The sequence below is a fragment of the Emys orbicularis genome, chromosome 9, assembly GCF_028017835.1.
Source record: "Emys orbicularis isolate rEmyOrb1 chromosome 9, rEmyOrb1.hap1, whole genome shotgun sequence".
Taxonomy (NCBI): Eukaryota; Metazoa; Chordata; order Testudines; family Emydidae; genus Emys; species Emys orbicularis.
The window spans coordinates 3,000,906-3,014,742 of record NC_088691.1 but is presented as its reverse complement, the minus strand read 5'-3'; the positions used below and the strand labels follow the sequence as shown (position 1 = coordinate 3,014,742).

At 40.4% G+C, this 13,837-nt stretch overlaps 1 protein-coding gene across 1 annotated transcript in view; it reads right to left on the bottom strand.

Annotated features, from left to right (window-relative positions):
- The window catches only part of WDR44 (WD repeat domain 44), a 56,606-nt gene that overhangs the window by 22,177 nt on the left and 20,592 nt on the right, over positions 1-13,837 (bottom strand). The window contains exons 4-9 of the mRNA XM_065410903.1: positions 12,808-13,462; positions 8,880-8,962; positions 7,609-7,704; positions 5,316-5,452; positions 3,921-4,004; positions 3,060-3,166 (exon numbers count right to left, since the gene is read on the bottom strand). Of these exons, the coding sequence (XP_065266975.1) occupies positions 3,060-3,166; positions 3,921-4,004; positions 5,316-5,452; positions 7,609-7,704; positions 8,880-8,962; positions 12,808-13,462 (1,162 nt within the window). The remainder of the gene's footprint in view (positions 1-3,059; positions 3,167-3,920; positions 4,005-5,315; positions 5,453-7,608; positions 7,705-8,879; positions 8,963-12,807; positions 13,463-13,837) is intronic.

Genomic DNA, 13,837 nt, shown 5'->3' with positions numbered 1-13,837 from the left:
TCGCAATCTAATTCCTAGACTTTACCCAGGCTACCGTAAGCTGCAATACATTTCACAGGCTGGGACCACCCCTCCCACACGTCAATGCTTCTCTATCTTCCGAATGATCTTGCTTCCATGCGTCTGAAGTGGGGGAGGAGAGGTAAATGGGGAAGCTATTATCTCTTATTTTAACACCCGCCTCCTCTCCTTAAGGCACACCCCCCCTCCACCCCTGCTGAGGTGCAGACAATCACTCTTTGGTGTATGTGAGATTCGAGTAATCTTTCAGGTGAAGTGTCACTTTCTTGCTCACACCTTCTGTGTACTTGACTTTTGACAGGCATATTCAGAGACAACATGCAAGGCCTTTGTTTACAGTCCTTTTGTTATCTTTAAGGACCTAGTCTGTGGGTGTTCCCCAGACTCTCATGTTTCAGTACACTATAGCAAAATCTCATAACTGCATATACGATACACATTAATAGGATAACGATGCTCAGTAGCTCATGAGTTTTCAAATGATACCTCATAAGGCATGCTTTGTACAAAATAGATCAACCATATAAGTGGTGAGCATGGGCTACAGGGTGTCACACTAGGCACCACCACAGAGAGGACTTTCGTGAAGACCCTAGGTGCTGTTGCCAGCCCAAATGGGAGTACTCTCAACTGGTAATGCTCTTGTCTTATCATGAATCTGTGAAATCTTCTGTGGGACTGGTGAATACCCACATGAAAGCCTGCATCTTTTATATTGAGGGCCAGGAACCATGTGTTCTCCCAGGAGGAAATTATTTCTGCCAGTATTACCATGAGAAATTTTGATTTGCGAATAGGATATTTAGTTGATGTAGATCGAGAATTAGTCTTCATCTTTTGTTTTCCTTGGGAACTATGAAATATAAAGAGTAGAACCCCTTCCCTTGATGTTGTGGTGGCACTTGTTCTATGGTCCCTTGCTAAAGGTTCACCTCCTGACGAAGGATCTCCTCATGAGAGTGATCCCTGAGAAGAGGCTGGGAAGGTGGTTTGTGGTGGTGGTGGTGGGGGGGAGGGGTGAAAAACTTGATTGTGTTGCTGGAGTGGATGACATCTAGTACCCACTTGTCTGTTGCTACTGCCCTCCAGTTGTGAGCAGAGTGGGTAAGACAGCCACCAAAAGATGGGGGGCAGTACGTCATGGCATCAAATATTGTTATGCAGTGCTTGAGCGATCCATCAAAAGAAATCCTTACATGGTAGGTGGGCATGGGCAGTGATCACAGAAGTGGAGGAAGCCACGTACCTGGGTCCCTGAACCCTGTCGCTTGAGTGGTAGTTCATAAGGGCGCTGGTGATAAATGCTTGGTGAGAAGGAGGTCATGGCCTGTAGGTTTGCTCGAGGTGTTTCCTCTTTGGGACCAGGGTCTAGGAAAACCCTCCGCTCCCCGGTTATTTAGAATTCTTAAGAGAATGTAGTGATTTGTTGGTCTTCTCATTATAGAGATTAGACTCAAAGGGCAAGTCCTTGATGGTCTTCTGGACCTCTATGGGGAATCCTGCCGAGTGAAGCCACGATTCATGCCTCATGACTAGGCTGTGGAGATGGCTCTAGACACGGTATCAGCTGCATTCACAGCTGCTTGGAGTGATGTTTTAGCCAACAACCTGCCTTCATCAATGAGGGCTTGGAGCTGAGCTCGGTCTTCCTGAGGATGTTTCTCTCTGAATTCCAGAAATTCAGAATAATTTAGGAAACTGTACTTTGCTAACAGTGCTTGATAGTTGTGTGATCGAGTGTGCTCATCTGGAGCTTCGGATCCATCTGTTGAAAAGGTAAGCTCCTGTTCTACCAACTGTGCCAATGGGAGAATACTGTGACTTGTGGATGCAGTAGGGGAGGATCTTCTCCTTGAGATGGTTTCTTCTGGTGTTGAAAAGTCTCTAAGGAGAACCAGGCCCAACAGAAGAGGAGATTGTGGATAGGGCAGAGGGAAAATATCTTCGGGCGAGGTAAAGGTTTCAGTCCTACCTGGAGTCCCTGAGGTGGGAACTGACAGATACAGAGCCTCTAATGACCTGGTAGTCTGAGGATCCCCCCAGTTGGAGTGTGCAAGAACTGTTGAATGGTGTCCAGCGTGAAGCTCCTGGACAGGAGCAGTGAGAGCTGATCTTTTGGCTTGTGGGCCAGAGCCGGTATTGTCAGATCCTTCTTCAGTAGCACCTTTCCTTCTTGGGTAGGTTTAGGAGGACCTAAATTCCTTATGATCTGCACACAAAGACTCACCCAACTGGGGCTGGGATGGGGAGGGATGCTTTCTGTTAAAGGCAGATGTGGATGGGGATCTGTCCTTATGCCTGTGGTCATATTCCTTACTCTTGTGAGAGGGTTTCTTAGGCTTAACTGATTTGGCCTCTACACCGGGTTGATGCTGCCCACAGTTTGAGGCCACTTATAGATACTGAAAGCAGAGGAAGATCATAGCGGACATAGAATTCCGACTCAGGCCATGCGGTGGCAAGAAGGAACTGTAGTGGCATCGGTCTACGCCGCCCTTTATGCCCACTGTTTGGAGCATGGGGAAACCAACTGTGCATGTGCAGATCAAAGAGCACTCCCTGCTACAAATTTCTAGTCTCGGGCACATGCACACCCAGGTGTGGAATACACATGGGGACCAGAACTAAATTAGTTATGTTTTTATTAAGTATATACATCGATTAAATGTCTTACAATCCCCTATATTTCCTGTACATCTATAGACTAGATCTTATGCTACACTTAAAATGGTTATTCAGCTCCCATCACCCTCCCCACAGCTTTTCCTGCTGTTTGTACTGTGTAAGAAACAGTAACACCACAAGGGAAGCAAACAAAACCATCCCTGAAGTATTCATCTGTCACGTATACAAAGAACTGCAGGACAGACCTCAGTCTCGAGAACCCGCATTCTGTTGAAGCTATTTGGTGGGAGCATAATTCATTTTTAATTTTCCCCTCAAAGGAAGATCTCAAATTCCCTTATACAGCTGGCTTTTGTCCCAAGGGATACACAACAAGATTCGGCTCTATTAGATAATGATTCTATTTCACTGACCTTCATCTCGAACACTTTTAACTTTATTTACTGCACGTTCACCATATTCTTCAGCAAGATGCTTTGCCCTCTTTACTGATTTGCCCAAGAACTTTTTCAGCTGAGTCCTTAAAAAGCAAGAATATTTTTTCACCACCCATGTCACGCAAAGAAAACCAATCACATAGTATTTGCCATCTGTGACCCAAAACCACTTTGGGTTTGAAATAAAAAGTGTTATTTCCTTCCATTTGTATTTTTACATCTTAATATAAGAACGGCCATACTAGGTCAGACCAATGGCCCATCTAGCACAGTATCCTGTCTTCCAACAGTGGCTGGTGCCCGATGCTTCAAAGGGAATGAACAGAACAGGGCAATTATCTAATGATCCATCCTCTATTGTCCAGTCCCAGCTTCTGGCAGTCAGAAACTTAGGCACACCCCAAGCATGGGGTTGCATCCCTGACCATCTTGGCTGACAGCCACTGATGGACCTATCCTCCATGAATTTACCTAATTATTTTTTGAACCCAGTTATACTTTTGACCTTCACAACATCCCCTGGCAATGAGTAACAGAGGTTTTCTGTGTGTTGTGTGAAGTAGTACTTCCTTCTGTTTGTTTTAAACCTGTTGGTTCAACCTTTTTTGCTTGTAAGCATCAGTAATTTAATTAGGGTAAAATATAGCTGCTTGTTTTTAATATATAGTAGTAGGCATAACTGATTTCAGACCCTTGTTCTGAAATCATTCTTAAACACAAAGGGGAGACATGTTGTGACCAGAGTGCAGATCGTTACATAAAAACAAAACATTTGTACTTCTAAAGATACTGGTAGTTTACATAAAACATATTAAAACAAGAGTCCTAACGTCTTACGTTTTTTGTTTTAATCTTCCTCCATCAGAATCAGTTTGCTGTGTCTGCATTTTGTCTTCATCGTCAGATTGTGCCGCATCATTGCTGTGAAATATACAATGTTTTATGCAAAATACCATATCAGCTCTTAACACAAATTAAAGTGTTAGCATCATTCTATTAAGCATTAAACCATATCTTCTGATTCCTACTTATATCACACATCTTGATAGCTCTTGATTTAGGAGTCCGTTAGTAAGTTCAACATCCTCCAATAACGTTCAGCATCACATTCAGCAAGCAATAGTTTTAGTCAGCAGATACAATGCATTAGGTACCTTGATTAAGGCAAACTGCATACACATCTCCCAGAGCAATCAACTCAAGCTACATGTTATCTATCACCTTCTGTACATTCAAGTATCCTGAAAGGCCACATTTTTCAAAACACAGACAAGAAAGAATGTCTGAAGCAGACTAAATACATGAATTGGCTAACAAATTATTTGTATGTATAACTTTTTATTGTTTCATAACATGTTACGGATACTTCTGTTCCATTATGCTACTCCATTTCCAATTGTAAATATTAAGCAAATATGTATCTAAGAAAACCAATACTGAAGGAAGAAAATGCAAAGCAAAACTTTGCACACAGAAGTTTATTTATGTGGCTGTCTGAACATTATTTTGTCCAATGCTATACGTATTTATAAACAGTACAAATGTTCAAATTCCTCTCTGACATTTATGCTAAGGGCTTAGAGATCTCTGCATTAAAATATGACTTACTTATCAGTATCTGTGATAGTCTACCATAAGGTCAATTGACAACAATCTCCAAACTTATTCAAGAACTCAAAAGAGAAATTATAAACCTGCTTAAATAGGATGGAGACTGTAAAATACTCAACTGTAATGGTGGCCGTAGATGTTCGAAGCATGAATTACCTCTTAATATTTATTCTCCCATAAATTTATTTTAACTACTTCTTAGGCACCCATTATTGTGATACAGTAAAATGCATTCAGTTCAGGTCAGAAGTGACACATTACGCATATTTACTGCTGTTTGGTTTGGAGTTAGGGCTGATTTTCAGAGATGCTGAACACGTGCAGATCCAGTCAGAGATTTATTGTCCAATAGTCAGTTATCCTAAAAATACAGTATTTCAATAGATATCCTCTGTTACCTAATTAAATAAGCTAGTGTCAGAGAGAACCGGGTAACAGCATTCAAATTATACACATCACAAACAGATGGATGGGTTGAAACATACTTCCTTGCTTCCGTTAAAAAAGGCTTTAAACAAAATAATGAGTACAGAAACAAAACAGAAATATTAGAGCAAGGGACTACAGCAATATATCACAAGCTATCAGAGATGAATAGCTAAAAGCCATTTTCACTCATACCTGACATATTCCTTAGTTCTCCTCATGATATGTAACGTCAGGGGGTTAATGCCTGTTGGCAATTTTTCTTCTGCCAAGCTCAATGGTATTTCTTCACCTGTATCAAGGTTCTTTATCATTACACTCGCTAGAATTTCCTGAAGTAAAGAAAATATGAAGAATCTGACATTAATAAGGCTTCCTTAAGTCCTGAGACTTAAAACAATGATTTTAGAGGATTCTAGAGAAAAAAAGGACACCTTATATACTGGAATATTTTGTATTTGTTTTTAGTGAGAAATTCTGCAGTACACTCTATGCCTTACAATACTGCATTATAGGAACCATTTTTTCATAAATTGTCTTGATTTAGACATGTAGAATGCCCATGATGCATTTTTAAAAAAAGGACACAACTAACTGGATTATACAGGTAGAGTTACACATTTTAGATGTGTAAAGAGAAACATTTTCTGACCTCTGCAGAACACAGACCTAACTTGTCTTCTGTTTTACAACATGCAAACTCAACTATCTTCAATTTCTGAATCGATATTTGGTAACTGATACTGCCCTATTTAATAGCCAACTGTACCACTATACAATTAGAAAACTGGATAAGGGAGCATATTGGATAAGATGCAGATTCCAAAATTCTGAAATCCTTCTCTTCAAAAACTTTACTTTAGGTTTATGTCCAAATGGAAAAGAGAGAGAGGATCATATTATCTGCCTACTGCCAACCTCTATTCACCAGGGGGCACTGTGGGCTGGAACAGTTGAGTCCTAGTCAGGGAAAGACAGACAGCTTTTGAAAGGCAGTTTAACCTACTGATGTCCTAGACACGGTTTGCCATCCCATGATAGCAATGATTAAATCCTGGGTTGGCTTATTCATGCCACCATTCATTTTTTTAGTTTATGAATAAGCCATCTGTTTCCTAATGACACTAGGAAGATGTTCATTTGATATGAAAAAAGGTTTTCCTCCATCCTTTTTAGATGCATGACAAGTTAAACTTGCTGAAATTCCCACTCATGAGCTACTTAGTTTGAGAATGGAGTGGGGGAAAGCAATCCAAGAAAGAATAATTTTAAAGACAGGTCCCCTATCGCTATTAGCCAGGATGGTCAGGGATCCAACCCCATGATCTGGGTATCCCTAAACCTTGACTACCAGAACCTGGGACTGGACAACAGGATGGATCTCTCAATATATTGCCCTATTCTATTCATTCCCTCAGAAGCATCAGACACCGGCCACTGTCAGAAGACAGGATACTGGGCTAGGTGGACCACTGATCTGACCCAATATGGACATTCTTATGCTCTTATGAACGGAATCTAAAATTTTGCTGAAATAACTAGTACAAATTTAAGGTATGGAATGAAGCAAGAGATACAGAAGGGAAAAGCGTGAAGAAAACACAAAGCCAACAGTGTTATTCCAACAACAAGACAGCTAGTACCTATTTATGAGGGGAGGGAATCCTATAATGTCAGAATGGACAAGAATACACACAAGAATACAAGTCATAAGTAAGGCTAAGATTGTGTCATGGTTATTTTTAAGCAAAAGTCACAGACAGGTCACAGGCAATAAACAAAACTTCACGGAAGCCGTGACCTGTCCGTGATTTTTGCTGCTGCAGCTCAATGGTTTCCCCTGCCACCGTGGTGGCTGGGAACTGCAAGGTACTCTTCCCTTCCCCACCTCCACCCCAGGAAGCGGTCCCCTTGAGTTGCTGGAACCCTGAGGAGGGCCCCCGGAGGAGGCTGTCGCCCATCGCTGGAACCCTGCAGGGAGACCCTGAGGAGGTTGTTGCCTGTGGCTGGAAACCTGAAGGCGAACCCTGAGGAGGCTTTTGCCTGTTGCTGGAACCCTGCCGGGGCCCCTCTGGCTGCCAGCTCCTGTCCCACAGCCCCAGGGGCTGAAGCAGAAAATGTCACAGAAGTCTTTGGAAGACATGGATTCCGTGACATAAACATACCCTTAGTCATAAGTATAACAGAAAATATTCTATCTTCTAATAAAATATGCAGCCAAACACTCTTGAAATTCCAGTACGCTCAGAAGCATTTAAACACGCTGTGAGCATTCACAGCCTTGATTCACTTGAAACTCCTAACTTGTGAAGAAAAATTGTGTTGCTCTTCACCATTCCCCACTGTGCCTTCCTTTTCCCCATCTCATTATATCATGGTTCAACAGTGCACGAGCAGGGGTGATGAAACAGGACTATTCTAACCCACCTCTCAAACTGCAAAGAAAAAGCATACATGAGAAAGGACTGGGTAGAAGTCCTAGTAATACCTCATCTGTGAGTTCTCTTCCCGAGTTAGATCTGGGTCTTTGTGGTCCAAGCAATTCATTTGGTATGGTTTGTCCGTCAGCTGCTTTTCCATTTTCCTGCAGTTGTGTGTGTGCAGAGAGATATATAGATTAATATATGTATTTACTTAAAACATTCTTTAAGTATATTAGTTTCACTATAATTCCAGAAGTACAAATTGGCAATTACATTACACTAGATTTCCAGAAAAAGAGAGATATTAACCATTTTCCAATTGAAAAATGTACATTTAATGTTTCCAAATAAAGTATTCTGAAATTAAACTCTGAATGAATAGCTATACAGATGGACTACCAAATACACAATCCTTTAAACCTCTAGGCCGGATATTCGCAAGTGCTGAGCACCTGTAGCTCCAACTGACTTCTGTTAAAGCGTTGGGAACACTGAGTACTTGTGAAAGACTGGGTCCCAAGATGGAATAGCTTCCCTTCCCTTGATCCCAACCAAGGGTGATTGTGCTTATATTTAAGTGACTTTCCGATTATCTCATTTTCTCTTGCTACGTCCTGTGGTGAAAGTTCAGAGTCAAACAAATCCCTGGGCAACTTTACTGGCTATAATGGAGTTAACCCTAAGGTGAATTTGGCCACAATAATTTCAGCTGCAAGTTTGTCAAAATCTACTGTACAATCAAACAAAAGGTGGATTGGGAGATAGAAAAATATTATTCAGTCAAAAAAACCTTCACTGGCAAGAGACGTACTAAAAAATACTGACAAAGTAAATGTCTTTTCTATTGTAACAGGCTCTCCCCTGACTAGTTGGGATGCAGGTAGGTGGGGTTAGAGAGAACCTGGAGAAGGAAGGGAAAGCATCTAAGTGCGCTGCTACTTGTAGTCAGCTCTAGGAGCCAGGCACTTGTGTGAGGCTCCATCTGCATTAAAGGACTTTCAAGAATTAAAAACAACCTGCTGTCACTATTATTTTCATTCTCCTTTGGCTGCACTGTATTTTATGCAATATTAGCTACACATACGTACACCTTTGATTTCTCCAAGTTTGTTATGATGGGAAAGTGCCTATTTAAATGAACCCATTCGGTACGATTTCTAAATACTTTATTAGGGTCGTCCAAAGATGTTACTTTATTTGTACACTCTTTGAGGCAAGGACTATCTTTTCATTTTGTCTGTGTGTACACATATGTAGCGCCTAGCACAATGGGGCCCGGATACATGAATGTGATTCCAGATAGCCACAATGCAGAATAATATAATAGTTCACTAACCTGTGCAGTAACTATTTTATCTCCACTAGTTGCGCTTGCCAGATCCAAAGAAGGCTGAGAATCTTTGACCATGCAGTCTGTCACTGTATTCAAAGCAAAGAGAACACCAGTTGTTAAATTCTCTCTAGGAACTATAAAGCAACTGCAGGTTAGAAGAAGGTGCACCATAATATTATTATATGCCCTAGAATTTTTTGTATTTAATTACAATACCAAACAGAGATCATTTAGTCAAAGTTACATTAATAAACCACATTTTTCAAACTGAAATAAATATCAAACACTATTAGTAATCTGTATTGCCAATTAGATTTCTTATGCACACAAATCCAGCACCAGTTAAGGGGATCATTTAAGCCTGAAAATAAGTTTTGCTACTAACCTCTACTCCATTCAGCAAGTGTTTATGTTACTGGCTTTTTCCCCCCATGGCCTGAGCAGCACTTGTTTTTTGTTTACTTCTGTCTATTTATTAGCATGGAGATATAGATTATACATCCTTCAGCTGCAATGTGCACAGCTCTGGGAAGCCTGCCGTGTACACCAAGCTGCTGAATACACTATTCATTGTTCTGTTCCTTGTACAAGACTTTGTTAGGCAACTATTTCTACTGAGCAGTACAGGCAGCTCAGCCAGGCAGTGCAGATACTGTACTTTGGTGAAACAATAATATAGGAGCTTCTTTAAACATAGAATCCTAGGACTGGAAGGGACCTCGAGAGGTCATTTAATCCAGACCCCTGCACTCATGGCAGGCCTGAGTAGTATCTAGACCATGCCTGACAGGTGTTTGTCTAACCTGCTCTTAAAAATCTCCCATGACAAAATCTTCCTGGGCAATTTATTCCTTGACAGTTGAGGAAATTTTTCCTCATGTCCAACCTAAACTGCCATTGCTACAATGTAAGCCCGTTGCTTCTTGTCCTATTCTCAGAGGTAAAAGAGAACAATTTTCTCTCCCTTTTCCTTGTAGCAACCTTTTATGTACTTGAAAACTTATGTCCCCCCCCACTCCAGTCTCCAGACTAAACAAACCCAATTTTTTCGATCTTCTCTCATAGGTCATGTTTTCTAGACCTTTAATCATTTTTGTTGCTCTTCTCTGGACTTTCTCCAATTTGTCCAAATCTTTCCTGAAATGTGGCACCCAGAACTGGACACAATACACCAGTTGAGGCCTAATCAGCATAGAGCAGAGCAGAAGAATTACTTCTCGTGTCTTGCTTACAACACTCCTGCTAATACATCCCAGAATGATGTTCACTTTTTTTGCAACAGTGTTACACTGTTGACTCATATTTAGCTTGTGGTCCACTCTGACCCCCAGATCCCTTTCCTTCCTAGGTAGTCATTTCCCATTTTGTATGTGTGCAACTGATTGTTCCTTCCCAAGTGGAGTACTTTGCATTTTTCCTTATTGAATTAATCCTATTTACTTCAGGTCATTTCTCCAGATAACTTTGAATTTTAATCCTATCCTCCAAAGCACTTGCAACCCCTCCCAGCTTGGTATCATCCGCAAACTTCCTAAGTGTACTCTCTATGCCATTATCTAAATCACTGAAGAAGATATTAAACAGAACCAGACCCAGAACTGATACCTTATAGTAGCTCCAACTAGGTTGTATTTCCCTAGTTTCTTTATGGGAAGGTCATGCGAGACTGTATGAAACTTTACTAAAGTCAAGATATACCATATCTACTGTTTCCCGGATATCCACAAGGCTTGTTACCCTATCAAAGAAAGCTACCAGGTTGGTTTGACAAATCCATGCTGTTACTTATCACCTTATAATCTTCTAAGTGTTTGTGAATTGATTGCTCCATTATCTTTCTGGGTACTGAAGTTAAGCTGACTGGTCTGTAATTTCCCCTGGGTTGTCCTTATTTTCCTTTTTATAGATTGGCACTATATTTGCCCTTCTCCAGTCCTCTGAAAAGTCATGGAAGATGGGAGAGATTCCAAAGATAATCGCTAATGGCTCAGATATCTCCTCAGTCAGCTCCTTGAGTATACGAGGATGTATTTCATCAGGCCCCGGTGACTTGCAGACACCTAAGTAACTTTTAATTTGTTCTTTCCCTATGTGGGCCGCCGATCCTACCTCATTTTCACTGGCATTCACTAAGTTAAACATTCAATCACTAACCTTTTTGGTGAAGACTGAAACAAAAAACTCATCTTGCACTTCTGCAATTTCCACATTTTCTGTTGTTCCGCCCCCCCCCCCCCCCCTTGAGTAACGGGCAACCCTGTCCTGGGACTTCCTCTAGCTTCTAATGTATTTGTAGAATATTTTCTTGTTACCCTTTATGTCTCTAGTTAATTTAATCTCGTGTTATTTCCACTTTTTGCAAGACTCTTTTTTTGAGTTTCAGATCATTGAAGATCTCCTGGTTAAGCCAGGGTGATCTCTTGCCATACTTCCTTATCTTTCCTACACAGTGGGATAGTTTGCTCTTACTGTGACCTTAATAATGTCTCTTTGAAAAACTGCCCACTCTCTTGAACTGTTTTTCCCCCATAGTAATCTCTGAAACTAAATATTTATTATAGAATATTTTACAGGTCATTTATAATTTTAGAATCAGCAGGAACTGAAATAATCTGTAATGATATAAAATGATATAGTTACAATATGACACCGCTAACTCCTTCTCTTCATCATCCAGTGGTTAAAAAGCACCCAAAAATTTATTTAAGCTGACTTTTGGCATACTGAAACTACACAATTTCTCTATTTGCTGGAGCAAAGGTTAATTTTCCTCCTAGTGGAATGTTTCATCAAAGAGTTTCATTAGGGATGTGCCCTGCTTAAAAACCAAATCCTCAGACAATACATATGGGGAAAATCCATCACTGGAAAACTAAAATTTATGCGTGTACTATGCTGCGTGTTTTACCTTTCACCACAAGAGTTCTATCTTGCTCAAAGTATATTTTATAGCCTATCAAACTTGCCATTTTCTGTCCTACACTATTCTCAACATAAAAGACAGCCCTCTCCTATGCAGAAATAGTTGACAGAGTGCCAGAAGATCAAGCTTCTTTTGGTTCTGACTAAAAATTATTTTTGACAGTTATTGCATCAGAAATTTAGTACTGAAGGTTTAATTTGATTTTTGTGAACTGATTACTGTTTCTAATAAGCTGTCCTCACTGTTGCTGGGCAATTCTCTGGGACAGTATATAATTACTTAGTATAAAGTGACATAGTGCTAGCTTCAGGACTGCGTATCATGTTTATTTATGACACTCCAATACAAATGCACACCCAACCATCATTAGTAGAAGGTAGTAAGATACCTACAGTATAGGCAACAATAATAACTAAAAGTCATGTGTACAGATTTTTAAGAAGTTCAATATGAATACCAAAGAAAGACTCTACTTCTAAAGATCTAGCCAAAACCATAACTGAGTCCCACATCTAATCTGTGGCTTTCTAGTCACTATTTTTAAAAAAACATTTAGTCTCCTGTTGCTGTGCAGATGAGACATAAGCAGGGAAAAGATAAAGGAACAGTAAAACTGATCACAAAATGGTGCAAACACAGAAAATAAAGAAATTAGAGAAAATATTTCCATTACTCTCTCTTGCTCTGTTGTTTTAGGTGTTCTGAATAAAAAAGTGGGTGAAAAATTCTGGCAGAAGTATGGAGTGAGAGTTTCAAAAGAAAATATGTGAGTTAGCAGCCCAAATCCTGTTGACTTTGAAAGGGCCTTGGGCTCCTAACTCACCTAGCTATCTGAAAATCTCATGTGATTGTTCAGTTGATTGCATCTCTTTAATTCTAGGATCGCTAGCCAAAAGAAAATCAAGAGGCTCAGTAATTTCTGAAAAGCAGAAAAATGGCAACTGTCTATTGATAGAAAGTTGGTGCACTAATCTGGACAGAATACCTTAGGGCAAAGCATATACTTACCTTCTAAACCAGATAATTTTTGCACCTCAAACTCCAATTCACTCTTTTTCTTCCGTGGTGGTGGAGCGGGTCGTGCAGGTGGTGGTGGTCTAGGAGGAGGAACATTTGCTGGAGGCGGTGGGCGTGCCGGAAGAGATTTCTTAGTGCTAGCAACTATATCGGGTTCTACACTAAGTTGCCTTGGGGGTTTGGCTGGAGGCACTTCTTCTGTTGTAAGATCTTTGGTAGGTAAGAAATCTGAAGTTACCTGTTCTAAAATAACTGTCTGTTTCACTTCTATTTCCTCATTTTTAGAGGTTTCTTTTGGCGAGTAAGTTTCTGTGATTTTAAGCTCTTCAGTTGCATTTATTATTTCTGCTAGTTTATTAGTGGTTTCACCTTCTTGATGCTCAACGGCATGGTCAGAAGGCAAAAAAACCCCTCTGGATTCCACTTCTGCCTCCTTACATGTACTCTGAGTCACAGGTTCTTGAGTATCTTCTTGTAATGCTGATTCTGTAGCTAGTAGCTCAGGAATATCACTAAGGATATCTGCTCCAGGAATCCAAGTATTTGTATCTGAAGTTTGATCAGTTAGTTCTTTTCCCTGGGAAGCCAAAGGATCATCTTCTAGCTGTTGTACCTTTTGGCTTTCTTCTAGAATACTGTCAATAATCTACAAAAACCCAAAACATAGGTTTGCCAAGACATACAAATATAGGAAGGCAGAGTTCTTAGAGCACACTTGTCAGGCAGTCCATGCCACAGCATAGGATAAGTCTCAGCTTCTAAGGAAAAGTCACCTCACTTTTATAATGAAAACGAGGACACAACCAGTAAATATTACCCTCCAGCATGTTTTAAACAAAATTATGGGGGCTAGAAGCTAAGTACAGAAATACGCCCACTTGAGTGGTAATGGGGGCAAGTGACTTCAGAAAACGTAGACTGCATTTTAGTGTAGTTTATATTTTTTAAAAGATAAGGTTGTAACAAAACACAAAAATCAAATCTGATTACAGTATAATAGGGGGAGTGAGGGATAATAAAT